The sequence below is a fragment of the Gossypium raimondii genome, chromosome 1, assembly GCF_025698545.1.
Source record: "Gossypium raimondii isolate GPD5lz chromosome 1, ASM2569854v1, whole genome shotgun sequence".
Taxonomy (NCBI): domain Eukaryota; kingdom Viridiplantae; phylum Streptophyta; class Magnoliopsida; order Malvales; family Malvaceae; genus Gossypium; species Gossypium raimondii.
The window spans coordinates 2,386,269-2,411,072 of NC_068565.1; the positions used below are offsets into that span (position 1 = coordinate 2,386,269).

General features: G+C 30.7%; 3 protein-coding genes across 5 annotated transcripts; all 3 read left to right on the forward strand.

Moving 5' to 3' along the window:
* The first annotated feature begins 2,767 nt into the window (after positions 1 to 2,767).
* Positions 2,768 to 8,091, forward strand: LOC105775475 (probable sugar phosphate/phosphate translocator At3g17430). 3 transcript variants are annotated; one of them, XM_012597995.2, is made up of 12 exons: positions 2,780 to 2,914; positions 2,986 to 3,080; positions 3,177 to 3,253; positions 3,365 to 3,487; positions 3,716 to 3,823; positions 4,181 to 4,212; positions 4,315 to 4,365; positions 5,220 to 5,281; positions 5,371 to 5,632; positions 5,764 to 6,029; positions 6,125 to 6,219; positions 6,812 to 7,307. In XM_012597995.2, the coding sequence occupies exons 4-12, from the start codon at positions 3,404 to 3,406 to the stop codon at positions 6,986 to 6,988; spliced, it is 1,137 nt and encodes a 378-aa protein (XP_012453449.1). In that variant the 5' UTR covers positions 2,780 to 2,914; positions 2,986 to 3,080; positions 3,177 to 3,253; positions 3,365 to 3,403; the 3' UTR covers positions 6,989 to 7,307. The 3 variants fall into 3 exon arrangements, 2 of the variants coding, with proteins under 2 accessions (XP_012453444.1, XP_012453449.1); XR_001127689.2 differs by lacking the exon at positions 2,986 to 3,080 and adding an exon at positions 7,780 to 8,091 and having other exon boundaries at positions 2,815 to 2,914; positions 6,812 to 7,085; XM_012597990.2 differs by lacking the exon at positions 2,986 to 3,080 and having other exon boundaries at positions 2,768 to 2,914.
* A 1,859-nt stretch (positions 8,092 to 9,950) lies between these two features.
* LOC105775486 (pyruvate dehydrogenase (acetyl-transferring) kinase, mitochondrial) lies at positions 9,951 to 13,883 on the forward strand. Its single transcript, XM_012597999.2, has 6 exons — positions 9,951 to 10,442; positions 11,082 to 11,340; positions 11,496 to 11,676; positions 11,881 to 12,028; positions 12,206 to 12,419; positions 13,659 to 13,883. Exons 1-6 carry the CDS (start codon positions 10,194 to 10,196, stop codon positions 13,715 to 13,717), a joined length of 1,110 nt encoding a protein of 369 aa, XP_012453453.1. The 5' UTR covers positions 9,951 to 10,193; the 3' UTR covers positions 13,718 to 13,883.
* Positions 13,884 to 20,870: 6,987 nt separating this feature from the next.
* On the forward strand, positions 20,871 to 22,573 carry LOC105775493 (uncharacterized). The gene is made up of 2 exons (XM_012598004.2): positions 20,871 to 21,396; positions 22,206 to 22,573. The coding sequence occupies exons 1-2, from the start codon at positions 21,306 to 21,308 to the stop codon at positions 22,325 to 22,327; spliced, it is 213 nt and encodes a 70-aa protein (XP_012453458.1). The 5' UTR covers positions 20,871 to 21,305; the 3' UTR covers positions 22,328 to 22,573.
* Positions 22,574 to 24,804: the final 2,231 nt, after the last annotated feature.

Consider the following 24,804-nt stretch of genomic DNA (forward strand, 5'->3'; position numbering starts at 1 on the left):
CAACCAGTCTCTAACTGTTGCCATTGAGAAAAAGACTCTGGTAATCCTGCTGACTATTCTGATTTAAAGATCTTTGGGTGTCCTGAGTATGCTCACGTTGATAATAGAAAATTGGAATCGAGATCCATTAAATGTGTTTTTCTTAGTTATAAAGTTGGTGTAAAAATGTATAAGTTATGGTATCCTGAAAATAGAAAAGTCATGATTAGCAGAGATGTTTTTGATGAAACTGTTATGCTACCTAACTTATCTTTTAAAGACTCTTCTAATAAAGAAAATCAAAAGTAGATGGAGTATCAAATTAATCGATAATCTACAACAGAGTCGACGCCTCAGGCCAATACAAAAATTCAGAAAAGAGTTGCTTCTTCACCACAATACTTTATTGCCAAAAACAGAACTAAAAGAGAAATTAAACCTCCAAAGAAATATGCCGAGGCTGATCTAATTGCTTATGCTTTAAATGTGGCTGGAGATATAGATGCAAACCAAGAGTCATCTAATTATTCTAAGGCAGTTAGCTATGAAGACTTAGAAAATTAGATATTTGCTATGCAAGAGAAGATGGAATCACTCCACAAAAACAAAACATGGGACCTTGTGAAACTTCCTAAAAGTAAAAAGGTTTTTTGTTGTAAATAGGTGTTTAAAAAGAAAGAAGGGACTTTAGGAGTTGAAGAACCTAGATATAAACTAAGGCTTGTTGCAAGGGTTATAGTCAAATTCCAATAGTAGACTATACAAATGTGTTCTCCCCAGTTGTGAAGCATAGTTCAATTCGAGCTTTGCTTGGTACTGTGGCCATGCATGATTTGGAGCTTGAGCAGTTAGACGTAAAAACTACATTTTTGCATGGAGAACTTGAGGATGATATTTACATGCAACAACCAGAGGGTTTTAATATAATGTTTTTATATTAAAAATAATATTTATCAAATAAATTATCTTTAATATTATATAATATAATAGTATGATTCAATAAATTAATTTTATATGTTTTTTTTTCACGTACAAATTTTATAGAAATCCTTCTAATACTTGTAGGGTTAACTGTACTAAACATTCTTAAACTATTGTGCATATTTTATATTGGTTTATAAATTTTAAAATTTTATAATGAAGTCCTCAAAGTTAGGGGTAAGTAACCTGTTAAGTTGGTTAGTTCGGTCAATTTTTATACTCAAACTAATTTTACTGACCAACAGGCTACTATAACCAAACTGATTGACCTTCTTGGTCTTAACCGACTTAACATTGATCAGTCCGGTTATTTAAGAAATTTATTTAAATGATTAAAAAATACTTATTATGTATTATACAAATTTATTATATATTAAAATCATTATTTATTATATGTTATACATATATTTAAAATAAATTTAAACAATTTATATTAAATCAATATTTTAATAATTGATATGTTGAAAAGTTATGAATATCACATATATAATAAGAATAATTACGTGTTGTCATTTACTATCATAAAATGTTAACAATATGTGTAGATACTTTAGTAACTAATTTCTAATTAATGATGGGTGATTAAAATTAATATTAATGTGCAAAAGTTATATATTAGAGTTATTATCCTTAAATTACAAATAAATAACTTTTCCGACATCCCATATTCGAAAAGAGAGAGCATCGTTTTTAAAATACTTCTTTGTTCATTTAGAATTTTAAAACCACAAGTTTTCAAAATATCGAGATATCAATAGATTTAGGTATGCTACGCATTTAATTTTGTTCTTAACTTATTTTTAATGATTTGACGTTACAAACCCTTATTTATGATTTTAAGTTTTATATAAGATTTTTTATTCTACCATGATAATTGACTAAGAAAACCAACTTAACTGAGACCTTAACTAAATTAATAAAAATTTTGAATTACTTAAAATTTACTTAATCGATTAAATAATAATTAAATATTATTTTAATTTAATTATCATCTAAATAATAGTAAAATTAAGATTTATCATATTAAATTAATTATCATTTAATTAAATTTAATTAATATTCAAAGTAATTAATTACATTAAAAATTGAATGTTGATCATAAATAATAACGAGGATGATAGATATCGAAGATGATAGATTTAAAAAAGATCAAGATAAATTCTACTACAAGATAGACACACGAAACATTTATTTATAACTTAATCACATTATTATTTAATACATCAATTTATATAAATTAAGTAATTAGACTAAATCTCAAATTTTGTAAAAGTACGAGGAGTAGCGACGTATTTTAACCAAAAATTTAAGAGAGCTTTCTTACCCTTCTACGTTAGATCTGTGTTGGGCTTTTTTTTCTTTACTATGTTAGATCTAGAGGTGTTCATGATCCGATTGGTCTTCCCAACTTAATCTATTTTATTTTTATGAAATTAAAAATATAAAATATAGTAATATTTATATAAATTTATTATTATTTAAATAATGAAACATGCTATTTAGGTAGGTCAAGCCCGAGTATGAAAATCTCTTTTAGAAGCTTGTCTCAACCCAACCCGACCTACATATGTAATAACTATACACATGTTTTAAAGAGGGTCCATGTAAGAATTAAACCATCCTTTTAACCTCTAAGTTAAAGATTCGTCTACTTATATCTCAAGGACTCAACTGCAAAACATTTCTAAACTCAAGGACCAAATTAAAATTCAATCCATAATTTAACCACATCCAATGAAATTAACCCAATACATGTAACTAAGCATTATTTTAAAGTGTATATTTTAGTATTAAGATAATAGTCACACAGTAAACCGTAATACTGTAATGGAATAGAAATTTACTAATAAAAATCGTACTCTCTGTGTGTTTTGCCAAAAGGGTTATCTCCGTCTCCATCTGAATCTCTGATCTGCCAAAATTTTCCCCAGATTTGCAGTCGGTTCATCTTCCTGTAATTATCTCTTCTCATTTTTTCCCTTAAATTTTAATAATCGTAATTAATATACGTATATTTCTACGTAGTTAAATCAGTGATTAATTCATCGGAACCGGATCTCTGCCTCTCGTTCCCCCATTTTGATTTCCTTTTTTTTTTCTGATTTTTTTCGTTAAATTAGGTGAGCTTTCGTTCTCAATTTTATGATCTATCTACATTCTTTGTTTAATTGATTATGAAGTTTTTGCTATTTTTAACGAAGATTTGTCATTTTCAGGTGTAATAATCAGTGCGGAAGACGTTTTCAAAAGAAGATAATTGAAGTGTTTTCTCATTAGGGAAGCAAGTTTACTGGTAAGAACTATTTCTATTTCTGGTTTCCCGTCGGAGAAAGGAAAAATGTTTTATTTTTGTTGTTTTTGTTATTTATTTATTTATTTATTTGTATTATTTTTTGGTTAATAGCATTCTGCGTTCGGATATTTGGTTCAAAGGAAAGGAAAAATGATAAACAAGGCGCATGTATTGACGTATTTCTATCTATTGATCTACATTTTGCTTTCTTCAGGCGTTATATTGTATAACAAGGTAACTCACTTTATTGTTTTCCACTGTATGTAAATTGTACTGTATAGTGTTGCTCTTTTCTGCCTTTGCATTATCATGCAGCAAAATTACATAACCGATCAAGTTTTATTGATCTATTACTTGTAATAGTTAGGTTTAGATTTGGGTTGCAACTAAAGAAAGCAATGATTTTTCTGTTTCATTTTGACAAGGCAATTATGCAATTCATTTTATCTTTTAATTTTGCAGTGGGTTCTGTCTCCCAAATACTTCAATTTTCCTTTTCCTATAACGTTGACAATGATTCACATGGCATTCTCCGGAATCGTTGCATTTTTTCTTATCCGTGTTTTCAAGGTATGAGTGACATGCAACTATATTCAATTGCTAGCTATTGTAAGGAATGTCTTCATGCTAAACTGGTGAATGCAAAACAACATATTCCCATCTCACCATTATATGCAAATAGCTCTAGGAATGCCAAGTTTGTCACTATAAATTTGATTTTGATTACATTATCCTCAGTTCAATAAGTTAGTGGTCTCTCTATGACCTGAAACTAAAGATGCCATTGGATTTTTTGCTGTGTATTTTACCTACTGAAGCAAAATATAAATTTGAGAGCACTATTATTATGTTTCTTTGCAAGCTTCATTTTCCATTATTTTGCTTAGCTTTGAAGTAAAATTTCCTCTTCTCAATGTCACCATGCAGGTTGTAGCTCCTGTCAAAATGACGTTTGAAATGTAAGTGCTTTTCTTTATCCGAAGTTGCTATTATTAATCTCAATTATTGCATAGCTATGAGATCCATCTTCTCTCCCCTAACAAATTTTCTCGGTGTTGCAGATATGCAACTTGTGTAGTACCTATAAGTGCCTTCTTTGCTTCAAGTCTTTGGTAAGCACTTAACTGTGGTATTGACTTAACTTCCTGTTTTGTGTGTGATTTAATGCTATACTCATTAAGATGGTATTATTTGTGCCGTGTAATAAGTCATTTCTGTAGGCAACAAGTACAATCATACTACTTGAAAACCCCACTGAGTGCTGAGCATTACTTTATAACTTGTTGCTAAGTATTGATCATGTAGTAGATAGTTTGTATCACAGTGAATCCCCCTTTCTGGATGTTTCAGACTGTTTTTTGTTTCAAGTACAGTATTTTTCCTCAATGGATCTGTTTGCTTTGCTCTCCTAGTGGTTGTTACGGAGTTACTGCACCCAAGTAGTTAGTTTGACTTGACTTTGTTGAAGTACAGAATAAAATTTGAATCCAATACACCGAGATGATTACTTTTAAGCTGAAATCAACTTTAGATGCAATATCAGTACCTACAAGAAGTATTATTCCATCTTTTATTTTACCTTAAAGAGCTAAGCTTTAAGTGATTTCGTGGAGCGGTCAAGATGCATCTTGTACCCATCCTTCTCGGCATAATGAAGTTTGAATTGCAGCCATTTGCCTTGATTTCTGTTTCCTTCTCTTAATGTTTGACCATGAAATTGGCTCTAGTGGTACTAATTTGCATTTTGTTTTTTTGCTACTTGCTTTAATGGAATTTAAATCATTAAGTGCACTTATGCTATTGAGTTTCCACAAGGTTTCTACAATAGGCTGCAAATTGTTTATGATATAGCGCTTGTTACCTACTGGCTTAACAGAATTTTTACAGCTATGTTCTATATTTCTCCCCTTTTGTCGATAGTGTTTTGCATATTCTAAGCATTATTTATTTTCTGTTCTCAATACAGGTTTGGTAACACTGCCTATTTGCATATATCTGTGGCATTTATCCAGATGCTCAAAGCTCTTAGTATGTGGAAACAAATTGCACTATTTAGTTACATCGAATGAAATCCCTCTGTAATCTAATGACTGGCCATTTGCATTTTAATGTTACAGTGCCAGTGGCAACATTTTTCATGGGTGTAATGTGTGGCACTGATAAACCAAGGTGCGATGTGTTCTTAAACATGGTGCTGGTCAGCGTTGGAGTTGTCGTTTCCTCATATGGGGAAATTCATTTTAATATAGTTGGCACAGTTTATCAGGTCACGGGCATCCTAGCTGAAGCTTTGAGGCTGGTCTTAACTCAAGTCCTACTGCAAAAGAAGGGCTTGACTCTAAATCCAATCACCAGCTTATACTACATCGCACCCTGCAGGTACACTTCCTTATATATAACCTCTACTGTTAGATGTATGTGCAGGGCATTGCTCACATGGCATTTCATTGTACACGAGATAGCAATGATCATCGTGTGATCTATATTTTTTCCTTTTTCCTTGGTGGCAGTTTTGTGTTTCTTTTTGTGCCTTGGTGTTTACTGGAGAAGCCTGGGATGGAAGTTTCACAGATACAATTCAATTTCTGGATCTTTTTCTCCAATGCTCTTTGTGCTTTAGCTCTGAACTTGTCCATATTCTTAGTAATTGGAAGAACTGGAGCTGTCACCATTAGGGTTGCTGGTGTCCTAAAAGACTGGATACTGATTGCCCTTTCCACTGTTGTTTTCCCGGAGTCTACAATAACAGGGCTCAATATAATTGGTTATGCAATCGGTACTTCTCTACTCTGTATTATGACATTGCTTATTTTCTCTTATGTATTTGAGAAATTTATTGTGGTGAAAACTCATTTTGTTCTCTCCTTCCAGCTCTTTGCGGTGTTGTCATGTACAACTACATAAAGGTTAAGGATGGTCGTACACCTCAGCTCCCTTCGGATAGTATTCCTGAGAGATTAACAAAGGTCAGTCTTCTTAAATCTCAATAGTCAATAACATCATTATCATGTCGTAATGTTTAATTACTTGACTTTTGTCTCTGAAAACCTACTATAATCATACTAGCAAATAAACTTGCAACGTGCATATTGGGGATAAATATCAAAACTATACAGGAACTTTGATTCAATGCGTACTGTGATACATGAACTTTTTGATTTTATGCAATTGTATACATTAATTTTGATTTCAGTTAAATTTTCACAAACCATTAATACAATAGCCAATGTGGCATGATTTTAAGTGTTCTTTTGTGCATATATAAACAATTATATTTGACCAAGATGTGAATAACTAGAATAATTTGTCCTTTTCTAAATGTGTACAATTGAATCAATGTCAAAGTTTTATTCATACAATTGAATAGAAATAAAAGTTTCATATGTATAATTGTACCAATTCAAAAGTTTTTTTTATTTAATCATATCACACATCAAATCAAAATTCTTGTGTAATTTTGAGATTTAACCCTATATATCGTGATGGTGTCAAGTTCTAAAATACTACATAAATGTGTGGCTTTGCACATTTAAGATCTCTTTTCTCTTGTTAATATAGGATTGGAAGTTGGAGAAAAAGTCATCTGACATATTCACCCCGAATGCCAACAACGATGCCAACGGAGGAAGCAATTTCAACGGCTCTGAATTGAATGACGAAGAAGCACCTCTACTTTCATCAAGAATATCGCTTTTAGGGCGCCAGCTCAGCAACTCTAGCACTCAACGTGTATAGAGACTAGAGAACCATACTATTTGGACGACAAAGGAATTGCAAAAAGAAGCCAATTCACATAAGCCCTAGCCTTCTAAGTTGAAGGGAAGGGAAAGAGGTAATTCTTTTGGAAGGGGATTTGATTGATTGATGTTTCATACTTAAAAAAATCATAGAGCAAATGTTATTGTAATTACTTTTGATTTGATTTTTGTATGCATGCATAGCATGCAAAGATTATTGCAAGCTCCGAGACTGCGTAATTTGGGTGATTAACTTATGACACGGGACGAGCTTTACCGTAAGTAATATAGCCAGCTTAGTGACACTCTTATTTGGATAGGCTTGCATTGCATTGCATTCTTTAACCTCTACTTGCTCATACTCACTGATATCGAACCATTTTTGGATTCGTAAATGTTGCAGTATTTTTATTATTATGTTCATTAAGTTGATGGTAAGTACTTGATCGTGCCCCTTGTTTTTCTTAGCTTTTTGTCTTTTAATTTCTTTAACAATCTTAAAAGTATGCCACTCCTTGTTTGAATTGGAACGGCTGGTTAGATTGGTTGGATCAAGAACCGGTCAGGGTATCGGTTCAGAGAAAGACCGGTTGGCCCTGTAGTCGGTATAGACTAGTTGAATCAGATTAAAATCAGTTGAACTAGACAGTTGAATTGAAGTTCTTTTTTTGCTTTTATTTATTTATTTATTTTTAGTTTTTATGAATTTTTAATGATGCATTTAATTAAACTAGATGGATTGGTTAATCAGTTTGACCATTAATTCGGTTCTGAAAATCTTGATTGAAGGTTCCATTGATAGACAAGAAAGAGGGAGATTGTGAATGGAATGGTGGTTCATTTGTCCAACTGAGAAGAGCTCGCATAGTTGATCATGTCCATAAATCTATGTTCTTACATATGAGCAAAGTTATAAATATTGGATTATATCAGCCGACTGATCCGTGGTTTAATCGGTAGAACTGTGAAAGTTGGTTAGTATGGTTCTATCATATAAGTTGAATTTGAACATTAGAGAACAGAAACTATTTAAGCAAAAAAAAAAAACCAAAAATTGAGAACTGTAAAATTTGAATAAATAAAATCATATTTTTGTTTTTATTTTTTTTTTCAAAATGAAATTTTCATTATGTTTTGATTCTTTTCGTAAGTTTTATACTTGATTGATTCGAGAGAATTGAAAAACAAAACTTTAACCGATCGATTCAAACAATTCAACATGATATGGAATTTTAATAACAATGCTAGTAAGTTCTTATCGTCAATAGTAATTTGTTAAGTATAAATAATGAAATTCTATTACCTTCGAATCAACACTAGATGTGATTATGGGTTGGGTCCAAGTAAAAATTAATGTTTATTTGTTAGGCTTGGCTCAAATGAAAATGTTAAAAACTTGGGTTCGACTCGGTCTGCCCATAATAATTTTTTATATTATTTTTTACATAACTTTTAAATATATATAATACATTAAAAATACTAAAAATATTAAAATATAATATTAAGATAAATGCAACTTAACAAGAAAATGACTCTAAAATAATAACAAAATTAACAATAAAACAAGTGTTATACAATATCCAAACAATAACAACAAAATAGTAACAATATAATAGTGGAATTGTAGCACAATACAAAGAAAACAACAAGAAAATATCATTAAAATAATAAAAAATAACAAATTTTTTTTTTTGGCATTTAGGGAATTCGGACCGAGTTGAGTTTAGAAAATAAATATCTTACCCGATACATGACTCGTTTTTAAAACGAGTCTTTTTTTTTACCCAAACCCATTTTTCGAGTGGGTCTTCTGATCTGGTCAGATATCCTATGAGCAGGTCTAATTAACACCAAAAAAATCTAATTTCAGATCAAGATGATTTACCCATAAATATCCTTGACACTACATTGCAAACACTGGGTAGATTAAACTCGACTCTAAAATGTCAAATTTTAGAACCTCAACCTAATTGAGATGATGTTGATTTTGTCTAAAATTGTACATACGCAATGAAAAAAAAAGTATATACACGTGTTGGCCATAAACCGGGTCAAAATCTGGCCCATTGACTGCTTTGATTTCTTGACGGGTCAGAAAGATATATCTTTTAATCGAAAATGTAAACAAAACAACGCCACATCTTTTTCTATTTGGACCACCATTCATCAGTCACGTAAAATCCACATCAACAAAACTTATCCCTAATAAATAAATGCTATAAATGATTGAATTGGAATCTTAAACCAAATAAACAATGTCTATAATTTTCAATTTATTATAACCTGGGGTCCAATTTTTTTTTTACAGAAATTGTTCACCTAATTTTGTCCCTTTTGAATTATTAAAATAAATAATTTTTTAAAAATAAGAAAATAATAAAAAAATTGTATTTAAACTTTTAATTATATCGATAATGAATTTCTTTGATTATAGACCTTACAAATAAAATTTATGGTCATTTTTTAATTATTTAAGAGAAATTATTTCTCTTTACCCGAATCTCAAACTCCAAACCATGAACTTTGAACTCTGTAAGTTTAGAGTTTAGGGTTTTAATTCATGGCTTGAGTTTATGTTCAGGTTTAAGATTTGGGATCTAGGGTTTAGAGTTTAAGATCAAAAAATTACTAAAATTATGGATTAATGATATAAGGAGAAGAACCTATCAAACAATTTCTCCTTAAAATAGGGTAGCGTAAAAAATAATAAAAAACGCTTGAGATTATCCATAATTTGCTTGTGAAATTATATTTAAAATAGAAAAAATATTACCGGGTTGACCCAAATATGTGTAACTCTTATCCAATACCCGAAAACCAAAATTCATTGTACAAAGTAGCTTATATATTGCTTATTAAATTTTATAATTAAGATATAAAAGGATAGGGACCAATCACATAATTCTACCTTTTTCTTTTATCGTTACACTTACAATACGATTTATCCAATTAAAATCGACTTTTAAAAACATTCGATTTTTCGTTTCTACTTTTTTGGGGTTTTTGCCGTTTTGCATCATCATCATCATCATCATCAACCTCCAATCGTCTATCTCTATGTTAGTGTCATATTTTCCTTACAACGAAGTTCTTGGAATTGCATGTTGCTCGCCGCCTGGGGGGCCTGGCTGAAGAAAGGTCTTAGCTGAATTGTACAAACAGTGAAGGGGGAGGGAGGTTTGTTTCTTTTACAAGGAACGGTGATGGCGGCTAAGAAGGCGAGTGAATCTTTCTCCAAGACCTTAATTGAGGAAGTTCACAAATGGGGTTGCATGAAACAGACAGGGGTGAGCTTGAGGTACATGATGGAGTTTGGGTCTAAGCCTACTCAACGAAACTTGTTGATTTCGGGTCAGTTTCTCCATAAGGAGCTTCCTATTAGAATTGCCCGAAGAGCAATTGAGCTTGAGAGCCTCCCTTATGGTCTTTCTGAGAAGCCTGCTGTTTTGAAGGTTCCTTCTTTCTTTTATGCTTTTTTGATGGGTTTGCTGCTATTTTCTGTATCCCACACCAACTATTTGATTTTTTATGCCAATGGGTTTTTTGTTTGTTGTTTTTGCCAAAATGGGTATTTATATCACAAATTCAACTTGACTCTTTTTTTTTTCTCCTTTGCATACGTGATTCTGCATACCGGGTCTTTTACATTTAATTAAATAATTGGTAATTAATTCATTTTTACTGTACAAGGATATTCTTCTTGTCTCTGCCTTGTGATTTTCAAGTTATTTGTTGCCCTTGACATAGGTTGCTTGCTTTTTTATGCTGTCTGTTGACCTTTTAGAGCCTCTAATGGAATCATGGAGAAATTCTTTGTACCCTGAATCAGCTTTTGAGGCCATGGTTTCTTTAGAATGATATGTTGCTTAAAACATTATCTAGTGCAGTTGACGGGCTCTCGTCTCACAATTTGATTTCATATTTGAATCATGTTCTTGCTGCAGAACCTATTCTTTTGAACACTGTTGATCCTTGCATTATGTGGGAGTTCTTTGTTTTGAATCTAAAGATTGGTTTACAAGATGATGGATCAAGTGTTGAATTTTGATGATATAAAGTAATAACTCTTATCTGTTTTAACTTGTTCTTAGGTGAGAGACTGGTATTTGGATTCCTTTCGTGACTTAAGATCTTTTCCCGCGATCAAGGATACCAATGATGAGAGGGAATTTACACAAATGATTAAGGCTATCAAGGTGAGACACAACAATGTGGTCCCTATGATGGCTTTGGGGGTTCAACAGTTGAAGAAAGGCATGGATCCAAAGATCGTTTATGAGGATCTTGATGAGATTCATCAGTTTCTAGATAGATTTTACTTGTCAAGAATTGGAATCCGTATGCTTATTGGTTCGTTTCATGTTCATTTTTTTTACCATGATGATAATCTACTGTTTTAGTCTGTAACACCTGCTGGTTACTATTTTTTAATATTTTCATTTGTTACAGCTTCTTGAAGCTGGTGTTTAAACACCGTCTACATGTTTAAATTTTGGTGAAAGCAGGGCAGCATGTGGAGCTGCATAACCCTAATCCTCCTCTGCATTGTGTGGGCTATATACACACAAAAATGTCTCCGGTGGAGGTGGCTCAAAATGCTAGTGAGGATGCTCGCTGTATTTGTTTGCGGGAGTATGGTAGTGCTCCTGAAGTTAATATCTATGGTGATCCCAAATTTACTTTCCCGTAAGTTGGTTTAATCTCACCTTCGTCAAGTTTGCTATATTTAGTTTCACCTAGATTTTTCATCTCTTTCATTTTCAATACACTTTCAATTATTGGATTCTCCAAAGCAATTCTGGTTCTTTAGTTTAGTCATAAATCCGGTAATCAACAATCATTTGATTTCCGTCCTATGTTACTATGTATCATGTGTTTTCTTGATAACAGGTATGTTCCAACACACTTGCATCTTATGGTATTTGAGTTGGTCAAAAACTCCTTGCGTGCTGTCCAAGAGCGTTATATGGATTTGGATAGAGTTGTGCCACCTATTCGAATAATAGTTGCTGACGGAATTGAGGATGTAACCATAAAGGTAGTTTATCGTGCTTTGTTATCCATAGAACTTTGAGCAACTATTTCCTTTTTATCTTTCTTTCTTTTTGTTTGCGGAAGAGCATGGGGATTTAAAGTTTTTAATGTATACGATCAAACATACACTATGTTTTTACTCATTGTCTAACAATATAACTTCCTTTAACTGGCTATGCAGGTCTCTGATGAGGGGGGTGGCATACCAAGAAGCGGTCTTCCCAAGATTTTCACATACCTATACAGCACTGCCAGAAACCCATTGGACGAGCACTCAGATCTGGGAACAGCTGATACAGTAACCATGGCTGGATATGGTTATGGGCTACCAATAAGCCGCTTGTATGCTCGATATTTTGGAGGAGATCTTCAAATTATCTCCATGGAAGGATATGGTGAGTGCAGTTTGCTATGGTTTGACCACTTAAACTCTTGCAAAATTAAGGTCAAGATCTGATGTCTTGACAGTTGATCTGTTTTCCTTGTAAGCATTTGGTTGGCAACACATGCGTGTTTACATGTGTGTGCATGTATTCTTGCCCATATCTAGTTTTTGGTATCATCATATAAGATGAGCTCACTCTAGAAAGTTTTCCCTTGCCATCAAGGCATAACTGTATCGAAGCCAATCTGAGTGCTTTTTCCATGCGAAAAGCAGTATAGTGACCTTGATAATCTAGACTTGCAAAAATGCAATTATAAAATAGGGAGCCATGCCACTAAGGCCTTGGCTCTGTTCGCAAGTCTTGAGGTCTTTGCCTTTGAGTGCCCAAATTCAAGTCCCACCCTCCTGAAAATTATGTGTGGGTTGGTTAGTTAGTTGAATTGAAATTTTAGTTAGTTAGTTTGAATTGAGTTTAGTCATTCAATTCAGTACTTGTAATGAATGATTCTTATTGGAACTGTTGGTAGGATTGTTAGAGGGTCCTAGTTTTGTTCATGTTGGAAATAGGTAATTACCTCATAACTAATAGTTAATGAAGCATTTTACCCTTTCTTAACTCTTGAAATTTGAGATTTTCTCAGTAAATAGTAAGATAAAGTCTGCATTTTTAATGATGGCAAGTTTTGTAAATATCAAAATCCTCAAAAGTTCATAAAACGCTACAATCTAGACTCGATCTATATAGTTTGTTGCCTGTTAGACTATATCATATGTACCAAATATAAAAAACTCAAAGTTGGTAGACAGATAAAATGATAGGCAATAAGGCATAATGAAACAAACAGTTTGTTGCAGAAGAACCAATCTTCTTCTAAATTACTGTACTTAGACTGTAGGGTTTTGTTGCGACTGTGGGGTTGCAATTATCATGGTACAGTTTCTGAGACACATGTTTGTAGTTGTTCTCAAAAACTGACATAGCTTAGTAGTTTCATGTTTCGTAATACTTGTGTGGTTCTGGTTGTTATGTTGGGTTATCCCGAACTCCCGATATCAACTGTTTCTTATTATTGATAGCAAGAGATGATATTGTGCGATCGAGCTGCATTAACACGGCTTGTATCTTGAAATGCTTTATTTTTCACCTTCCCGAGTGCTTGTATTACTGGCTTTCTTAAGATTTATTCACTTATTGTGTTTTCTCTGTCTAAATTAACCCATTAGAAACTTATCTGTTTTTTTCTTGCAGGGACTGATGCATATCTTCATTTGTCTCGTTTGGGAGATTCACAAGAACCCTTGCCATGATTTCATGAAATAAGTTCATGGCAAAATTAGGGTTTTAGGGAAATTGTGATGCATTTCTATGGATTGTGTAATTTCCAATAAATTGGTATTTGGCTCATACTACATTTCATGTTCTAGCATCAATTGTTGCAAATGGAAAAGTACCCTCCTTTACTGCTTTTATGAACCGCCAATTCTCCTTTAACTTTTTTAACATTTTCTTGCGCACCAAACATACCAGAGAAGCTTGCAGGCATGTCTGCACTATCGGGATGACAATGGGGCGGGGAGGGGCGGGTGATTTATGACACTCACTCAAGCTTACTTTGTTTCGAACTTTATTTGATATTTTCGTACTTTCTCTTTCTGAATTCAAATTGACTTGAACTCATTTCGTCTCGAACTTTATTTGATACTTTTGTATTTTGGCTTCCGACTCTGATCATAAAATGATTTCCTTGATCTTATGTCAAAGTTTTAAATAATATTTTACATTATATTGGTTTTTTTTTTTATAAAAGGAAACCAAATATACATTCTAATTTTTATAAAATTAATAAATATTAATAAGATGTATTTAAAATGTTTATAAAATTAAAATATACATTAAATCTTTTTATAGAATCAAGAAATTATAATTGAAAATATAAAAATAATTATAAAAAGTAAATATATTAATGTGGGATGTCGACGTGATTCTAATAAAAATATAAATATATATTTAATCAACTATAAAATATAAAATATAATTAACAAAAAATTAATAAAAACCGAACAAAACCTACGTATAGCTAAAGACTCACATATCATAATTCCACTCCAACCTAAATACTTAAAAAGGATCTGACAATTTATTTTTAATGTTTATGTTGGGGAAAATAGTTATGTTTCAGAAATCATGATTGCTGCTAAGTAGAGGTGATCATGGGCTGGGCGGCCCGGCCCGACGGCTCGTCCGAAATATGGGAGGGTTCGGGTAAAAATATAGGCTCGAAATATGGGTTTGGGCAAAAAAACGAAGCTCGTTTAGAAAACGGGCCAGGCCTCGGGCACCACTTTTTTGGCCCAGGCCTGGCCCGAATATAATATATTTATATTTATTTTTTTAATTTTAAAATACTTTTTTATTTTTTTAATTTTACAATAAATTTTTGGTGTTTATTAAAAAAATAGGTTGGACTGGGCCGGGCCGGACTTAAGATTTTTTTCTAAGCCGGGCCTGGACAAAATTTTAGACCCATATTTCAGGCCGGGTCCGAACCTAGGACACGGGCCAAATTTTTTCTGAGCCCGGCCCATAATCACCTCTACTGCTAAGCACAATTCGTGGCAAAAGAGGCGTGGCATGAAAGTGAAAATTCTACTGCAATTTGGATTACATCGTTTAACGTACCCCAAAGATAACAAATGCCCAATCATCTGTTTATTCGTTATTTCAATAAAAAAAATACATTTATTGAAGTTTTTTTTATTAAGAATTAAATTATATATTTTTATTTAAAAAATAGTAAATTAATTATTATACATTAAATAAAAAAGTAATTACTTTTTTTAGTTAAATTTTTCTATCAATTTTTATTGTTAAAAACTGATGTAACCGACGAAATAATTAAATAGTTGCACATAGCGTGCCTAGTATACCTCATTTTGACGTGCATAGATCAGAATTTAATAATAGAAATGGATAAAATTTTTAACAAAAATATCAGTTTACTCTCTAATCTAACATACATAGACTAATTTACTTATTTTTTTAGTAGAGTAAGCAAAATGCAATCAGATTTCTAATATAAGGGCCTCCACGATATATTTACCCTCGTTTAACCGTTTGTTAAGAAAATAAAAATCTATTTAATTATGTATTGGATTATAGCACATCAATGTTGTTGGTGAAATTTTTATGTACAACGATAGTTATAAAAAAAGGATAAATATGGTTTTGATTGAAATGATAAAATAAGTTTTAAAATTTATGTTTTTATTGTTTAAATCTCATTTTTGTATTTTTTAAGATTTATTTATTAGCTTAGTATTTAATATACTGATAATATATATTTTTAACTTTAAATGAAATAAATTTTAAAATTTAAATTAAAAATTTTAAAATATTTTGCTTTAAATTTAATTATAAAATGTACACATATTAATATAAAACAATATGTTTTTAATATTTCATTAATTTTTAAATCGAGATATAAGCCTTTGCATGAACTGAGCTGATTCTAAAATTTATTTAACTTCCAACCTCAACGCGACTCAACTTGACCCATGGACTCCACGTGGTCATCCAACCTTTTCTAAAATATCCTTTAACTTTAAGGACTAAATCGATAAATGGAATAAAACTACAGTGCCTTTTTATTTTATTTTTTCTATGCATGTCAGGTTCAATTAACCTTAAAGCAGCTTTCGTAAACTCACCGACAAACAAAATTCAATAAATAAATAAATAAACAAATAAATAATCATGCTGTTATAGTTAACACCACTGAGTTCGTACCTACGTACATACCTACATAATTACATATATATTATACTAATTTAAAACTACATACAAACATAATCCGTACATTATAAGCGAAATTTTTAGACTCCACGAGCAGTGTCCTATAAAATTATAAAAAAATATTAAAAACAAACATTTAAAAAGAAATGCTATCAGTGTACTTGTAGAGTATGCCTCGCATTTCAGATGAAACAAACGGTGATGTCGTGACGAGGAAGAGTTGATGCCTCGATGAGAATAACCCTCCGTCCCGATGACGCGATGCATGGCGTCCCAACGTGGCGACATGCTCCCCACTTAACCATGTTTTTTTTTCCTAGTTAAACTATGTTATCTTTTCTCAATCTAACTTTGATTATTCGAGGAGTGTTTTAGTTTTACTTTCACACGAAATTCAGTCTATAAATAGGTCTTTTAGCAACCCTAGATAGTTTAAAATAACAACAACAAAATTAAGAGAAAGTTTGTGGGAATTTTAGATTTGGTTTTTTCGTTTTTAGTGAAATTTTTCTTTACTCTTCGGAAGAGTTCTTTCACGTAATTATTTATGTCCAATTTTACTCATATCTGTTACATAATTCAAATTCGACCCAATAAAATCAAATATTAACCCTTAAATATATTAAATAATATATTTCAAAATTTATAATTCAATCCGGATCTTTTGAATTCCCCATTAATATATATACAAAAGGGTAGATGTTAAAGGCAAGATTATCCAGTTATGTGGGAGGCAAATGGTATAAACACAGTGCAATAATAGATACTAATAATTGGAAAAATTATAATAAATTAAGTTAATCTGAAACACAACAGTGCATGCATCCTTATGTTGAGATATTTATTTAATTTCCCCATTAATTTATCATTAATTTAAATAAACAAATAAATTAATCATTGGGTGACTGTGGACTGCCAGTGCTTTCACATGTCTTTTATTTATTTTATTTTTATAATAAAAGTAACTGTTGGAAGTTATCCATTCCACCCCCAAAGATTCCCTTTGTTACTTTCAACGACTACATCATTTACTATAATTTTTTTCTTTTATTTTTTAAATAATTAATTAATTTTCATATTGATCTTATTTTACTTGTTTATGTTTTTCATATATACATGTGAACTTTGATGTCTATGTTCAATGAAAAGCTTTTGAGATTTAAAAAAGAAGAAGAAGTTAAATGTGATGAAAATGGCATGTGAAAATAGTTTTTGTTTAAGAAAAAAATATAATTAATTAAAACCGAAAATGATTCGGACTAAAACTTACACATAAACAAATTTTTTATCGAAAAATTTTAAATTTAACTATGTGATATATCGGGGTCTTTAATTAAAATTTCAGGTCGGATTCGGTAAAATTTGTCCCACCCTATCTCTAATACATTTACTAAAATACTTTTATATTTTATTTTTATTTTCTTAATTTTTGATAACTTATAACCTACATTTTAAATTTATAAATATTTTAATATATTTCATTATAATTTCTTACGTTCATGAGATTTTATAAGTTACGGGTATTTTTTTATTATGATTGTAATAATTAATTTGCAATCTAAAATTAAAATTTAAAAATTAAGTAAATATCAATATAAATATAAAACTATATAATAATTCATTAAGTATCAGTATATTGTATAGTTTATATAATAACATATTATGGTTTACAATATTAATAGGTATATAAATGGAATAAAATATGTGACTAGTTTTTATTTTAGTTACTTTTTAGAATTAATTTTTTAAGTAGTTTTTGTTTTATACTGAGATTTTATTATATATCTCTATTTTTTTCATTTAATTTTATCAATCGATTTTGTATTACATTACTCGCGACATCAAATAATTGAGTCTTAGTTCGACTAGTATGGGTTGAGGAGGGGTTATGAGTAGTTCTAAACATTATGTCAAAAAGAACAGATATGATCAGAACCTATAATAAAATTATTAAAAAAACATATAAATTAAAATATTATAGACTATAATATACAATTTTTTATATGCATCAACTATAATATATTATAGTCATGATAAAACCATAAGGCTTTCAAAACAAAATGGGTCATACTTTACACCAATTAGCATAATTAAGTTATACCTTTTTGATACTTTGAACAAATTAAGATGAAAGTTGCAAGGAGGCTAAATCTTTGGAGAAATTTTTTTGAAGTATTGTTTATTTAGAGTTAATGGACCTCTTAATATGTTCAAATTTGTCCTTAATCGAGGTTTTGTCTCTCGACTTTATGGATTGCTTGGGTGCTTGAGGGCTGAAGCTGTTTGAAGAGGTAACATGTTCAATAGAGTGGGAGTGTCTCATTGAATCAGACCGTGTGTGATGTATGGCTACTTACTAACGAAATGTGAGCATTAGCACTTTGTAGGATTTAAACCCATACCCTTATACGGTGGGGACAGATAAGATGAGAGGGGGAAAGGCAAGGGCTTTACCCTCCAAAGATTGGAAATTATGTTTTAGCATATATAAAATTTGAAGATAATGCATGGTAAAATTAGAGTTTGGCTCTAAAAAATTATGAAATTTTGATTTAGTCCTCCTAAAAACTATAAATATATATACTGGTACAATGGTGAAATTACATTTTGATTTGGCATATATGCTACCTCATTGTTGGTCACAAGTGCACAGGCTCAAACCTTACCAACCTATTGAAGGATTCGTTGATTCTAGACGAACTACATTTTAAAGGCTTCTCCAAAAAAAACCGACCTCCCTTAATGAAGCTAGTTGTGATTAGTAAAGGAGACAAGTTCTCAAGTCTAGTTGATGAACAATGGTCTTGTGATTAGAGTAATCACTCACTGAAACAGTATGTCAAGCTAAGTGCTACATTATGAGAGCCACATGGTGAAAGTCACTTTTAGAATCTCAACACTTATAGAGTAATTTTAGTATTTTAGGTTTGACGGGTGGAGATGCAATGCACAACAAGAGAGGAGTAAAGAGGAGAGGGTGGTGGATATTATGGAGGTCGGTTCATCCACTTGGGACAAAGAGTCAGAGGTTATCGAGAGTGAAGGAGAAGGGAGTGTTAACACTAGGAGCTAGAAGTATATTAGCAGAGTATAGACTTAGTATTCTTGGAGAGTCGATCCCTTATTCATTGTTCCTAGAGGTATTTATAGGTAGGGGTCTCGTGTAAGATGGTGTTAATGTGTTGGACTTGCCATCTAGCCATCATTACAGGACTTGTGGGGGGATGTCTTTGATGGGACGAGGGTGTCTATGACATGACAGATCCTATCATTTATCCTAACCTGATGGGATAAAACAGTTGAACTCACATGATGTTTGATGACCAATAACTTCATGTTCCCGATAAAGCTTTGGGATCTGGATGGTGGATGGTATGTGCTTGTTCGGATGTTCATCTTGGAAGGGAGAGCTCATGGGCGGCCTTCTGGTTTGTTGGTGGCAAGCTTACTGTTCAAGCGTCTTTTTTTGATTTGACACGTACGTGTCTTGATGGGGACAAGAGTATAACAATGAGGATTAAGAGTGAAACCAATTTTTTTTTTACAGTTTAAGAGGATAAGGCTTCTGTCTATCCTATTCTTTCGCTCCTGACGTGACGAGAATATCAAATTTAAAAAAAAAAAATCATAACACTCAAATCTCATATCCAAAAACTCTAAAAATCAAATATAATATATTAAACGAATAATTTCTTAATATAAGTCGCATATAATATAAAATATACTTTATAATGATTATACAATGATAAATTCAACATGTACTGCAACCTCTTTTAAATGCTTTGAACAAATTACACTGCATGGATATGCTTATCCCTCCCACAGAAATATAACGCCCCTACCGCTGTGTACCCATTGTATTCCATGTCCCAAAAATCATAAAAAAAAAAAAAATTCTCTAGAGAATTTTCTCCATTAAATTTAAAGTTGAATCAGAATAAATTTAAATAATGAGAGATAAAGTTTTTTTTAATATTAATTTTTTCATTAATTTATTTAAAAGATATCAAATGTTTTACCATCTCAACTAATAAATGTAGAGTTTGATTTTTTTTTGGTAGTGAGAGAGATATAAATGCAATGTTGTTTGAATCCAATTAGGCGGTTTTATCGAATTGATTGGACCAAAAATCGATTTGGGTATTGGTTTGATTAAAGGAGTTAAACTGATTGATTGACGAATTGGGTTAATAAATCAATTGAATTGACAGTTGAACCATTTTTCTCTATTTGTAAATATTTTTATTTTTTTATGAATTTTGAATGTTTTTTAGTCAAACCAGATAAATTGAGAACCGATGATTTGATCGGTTTGATCATCGATCTAGTTCTGAAAATATTGTATTAATGAATAAAACAGGGCATGCATGATATTAATACAATGTTATTTGAATCGAATTGGACCAGCCGGTCGAACTAATTGGACCAAGAATTAGCCATAATATTTGTCTAATTAGAAGGATTAGATCAATTGACGCATGAACTGAGTTAAAAAATCAATTGAACCCATAATTGAACTAATTATTTTTTTAATAACTTTTTAATCAAATCAGATAAATAAGAATCTATGATCCGACCGGTTCAACCATGGCTCCAGTTATAAAATCATTGATATTAATGAAAGAAACAGGGTATGCATGATGCTAAGGCGAAGGGGAAGGGGGGCGGTCGCTTTTAGACGCAAGTGACAGAGAGCATTGAAAAAGGTAAAGGCATTCACGTGTAAGGGTTGTGCTCGGGAGCGTGCACCATGTGCTTCGGTGCAGTCGACCAAAACGAAGAGCCTTTCTTTCCCATAACACACAAACTAAATAATTAAATAAAAAAGCTTGGTCTACCTTATCTCACGGATCTTGCTTCTCTTTCCACACATAACCTTGCCTTCCTTCCTTATACCCCTATATATTTATATGTATATATAACGCCTTTAAGAGTTGACCAAATTAACAAGAGCCAATAGAGAGAAGAAGAAAAAAAGAAAATGCAGTCATTTTGCAGATAGCCAAAAGCAAAGCAAAGCAAAACCCATCATTAATCTACAGCCAAACCACCATTAGTCATCTACTACAGTTGAGAAAGAAGGAAAGTATATAGGAGGAATTGATGGCTTCTTGGAAGAAAACCATCGCTACGCCTTTCAGAAAAGCTTGCACTTTCTTCAACCAGCAACCAAGGGATAAGAAGTCCCAAACAGGTATATATTTCTCTCTTCCCCTTCTCGCTCTCTCTCTCTCTCTCTCTAATTTCTCTTTTTAAAGGGATTAAATTGAATTTTTATTATTTTAGAAGAGTTAAAAGTGTAATTTTATTATTATATTATGATTTTTAAAGGATAGGCTATAATTCCTTTACTATATCCTTTTCTCGATAAATGGATTGTTGGATTTAACGATATAATTATATGTTGATTGAGTCTTAATTGATTGGTATTAATATTGGAGAGGACTATAGATAGTTCTAAGCATTTAAAATAAATAAATATCATAAAAATTTACGATGAGATTAATATTCAAAACAAATCCATAATATTGTATTCAAGAACAAATCCGAGAATTTGTTGTTGGAAGGGCCAAAATAAAATTACAAACTTTTAGAGGTTAAAAGCTAAAAGAAAGACTTAAAGTGAAGTAGTGAAAATTAGAAGGACTAAAGTTACAATTATCTCATTTAACTAAGTGCTTGAAGATATATCATATTGAAACTTACTGGAGCATGAAATATGATTATTATTGAATACTTAAAATATTCATAAAATAAAGTAAATTCAATATCAACAATAAGTCGTAAAAATTCGATCTAATCAATCGATTCAATCGAGAATTGATCGGTCAAGAAAAATCAGTAAGAAACCAAAATTTAAGGATGTAACTAGTTTGACTTTTCGATTCAATTTTTTCGACTATAGTCAAATATAATCTTTTTAATTAGTTAAACTAATTAACCGATTCAACTTCCGATTCGATTATTTTTAACTACGAATAATAATTTTTTTTATGGGTGCAGAGCATGAAAAGCATGTGATGGATCTGCATGGGGAAGTGATGGCATGTGCATATGAAGATGTCCAAGTCATGTGGTCCATTCTTGACAAGTCCAAGTCCACGGCTTGTAACATCAAGCCTTAGGATTCCCTTTTTACCCTTTTTTTTTTCTTTCTAAATTTAATTTTTCTTTATTTTATTTTGCATGTGATGTAGATAAAACTACAAACTCGATTGCAAATTTGGGGGAAATTAGGAGATTGGGGAAAGAAGGGCATTATTGTAATTTTGGATGGAGAGAATTCAAATGTTTATTTTTATAGGGAATCCCCGTGAGGATATGAAAAATCCACGGCGAGATTTTTAATGAAATTTCTCTATTTATTTTAATTGTTTTTATTTTTATTTTTATATTTTTAAGTATAAATATTAAAACTATATATAATTTTGATTTAACGTATAATGTCATACATAAAATTTAATTTTATAGGATTTTATACATAAAATTTTGATTTGATTCAATTTTCACAAATCATTACCAACATTATCGAATTAGAACCATTTTATGTTAATATATTCCATACGAAAACAATTATATTAATCCGATATGAAAATAAATGTATGCATTTATTTTTAAATGGCTACAATCGAATAAAAATCACAGCTTTTGTGTATACAAATGAATCATAATTCAAGTTTCATGTGTATAATTGCACTAAATCAAAGATCATTTATCAAATTATACATTGAGCCAAAGTTTCATGTTAAATAATATTTTATGTAACTGGATCTCCGGTAAATCTCCTCTAAATATTATAATAATTAAGATAAAAATACTATGGAGGCTTTTATATTAGGAGTCAGATTACATTTTGTCTCATTTACTTCAAAAAAAGAGAGTAGAATAGTTTTTATACGTTAGATCAAAGAGCAAATTGTTCATTCTTTTAAAAATTTCATCCATTTTCACTATTAAAAACTGGTCATTGTATGTCAATACGATGTACACGTGGCGTGCCACGTGTAACTACCCGTTTATTTCATCAATCATACTTGTTTTTAACAGTAGAAATAAAAATTTATATGTACATGGATAAATATACATAAACTTTAATCTGATATATAGGGATAAACATAAAATTTATACGTAAACTTTGGTCCAATGTGCAATTTGATACATAAACTTTGATTTGGTGTGATTATACAATTGAAACTTGAATTACGGTTCATATGCATACACGAAATTTTGATTTTAATTCAATTGTACACATTTATTTTCAAATTTGATTAATATAATTATTTGTGTATGCAATATATCAAAATAAAACGGTGCTAATTCCATAATATTGTTAAATATTTGTGAAAATTGAATTAAATTAAAATTTCATGTATATAATCGCACTAAATAAAAAAGTTCATGTATAGATTTGATATTTATCCTCATTAAACTCATCATTACCGGAGCAAAAAAAAAAAGAAAGTCAAATATATCTATGTATACTATCATAATATGCTCGATTGAGTTTATGTCACGCATCAATTGGATCCCAATTTAGTTACGGAATTTATCGAAAACACATTCCTTTTTACAAATTATTATAATTTACTATCTCAAATTTACAGTTTCAATCTAAATCAAATTTAACCTTTTTATCAAATATTTTATAAAATTGTTAATAACATTTCTACCCATGTTGTGTCATAATATGCATTGGCAGATATAACGGGTAGGTGGGGGTCACTACCCCCTAGTTTTTTTAGAAATTTACATAGCAGTCCTTTTAAGATGAATTTTATTACATTAAACTCTCTAAAATTTTAAATTCTGCTCTCCAAACCCTTAAAAACCAAAACCAAATATGTAATCGACAATGTTAATATAAATTTAGTCCCGTAAATAGTATTTTTAAATCCCGCACCAATAATATGTTAATTTATCTCATGTAAAATTTTAGATTCGTAAGATTGAGTGAGATCATATCATAATCTATGGTCAACTTTTTTTTTATTAAATATCTTCAACTTGCATCTCATCGAATCAAAATCTGGGTGCTAAAGGAAATCTAATAAAAACATGATTATTAGGATTTGATAGGAAAATTTTACAGCAATTTTCTAAATTTTTAAAGTGATAAAATCAAAATTAACTCACATGAGAGATACATAGATAAGAACAATGGTAATTCACAAGTTTGGAAATTAAGAAGGTATAATGATGAATTTAGTCCTTAATATTTGTGTTTTTAATTAATTTAGATTTTCTAGTTAAATTTGGTTCTTAATTTTTAAAATAGTCAAATTACTTTTTTATTTAACTAAAACGTTGACTAAAATATTAAAATTTTAATGATGTTGGACTGACAATCACATGACGGTCTATGTGTATTTCATCTTGACATGACATTATTTGTTATATATGCCATTTTAACAAATAATTTAAAACTTATAAAATATTTTAAAAATAAAATAAATTTAATATTTTAAATTAAATATTTTCGTTAAAACAACAATTCAACTCTTTTAGAAAGGTTGATGGTTAAATTTGATTCTTTTTAAAAGATCGAGGGCCAAATTTAACTAAAAAAATAAGTGTCAAATTGAAAAGAGATATAAACGTTAAA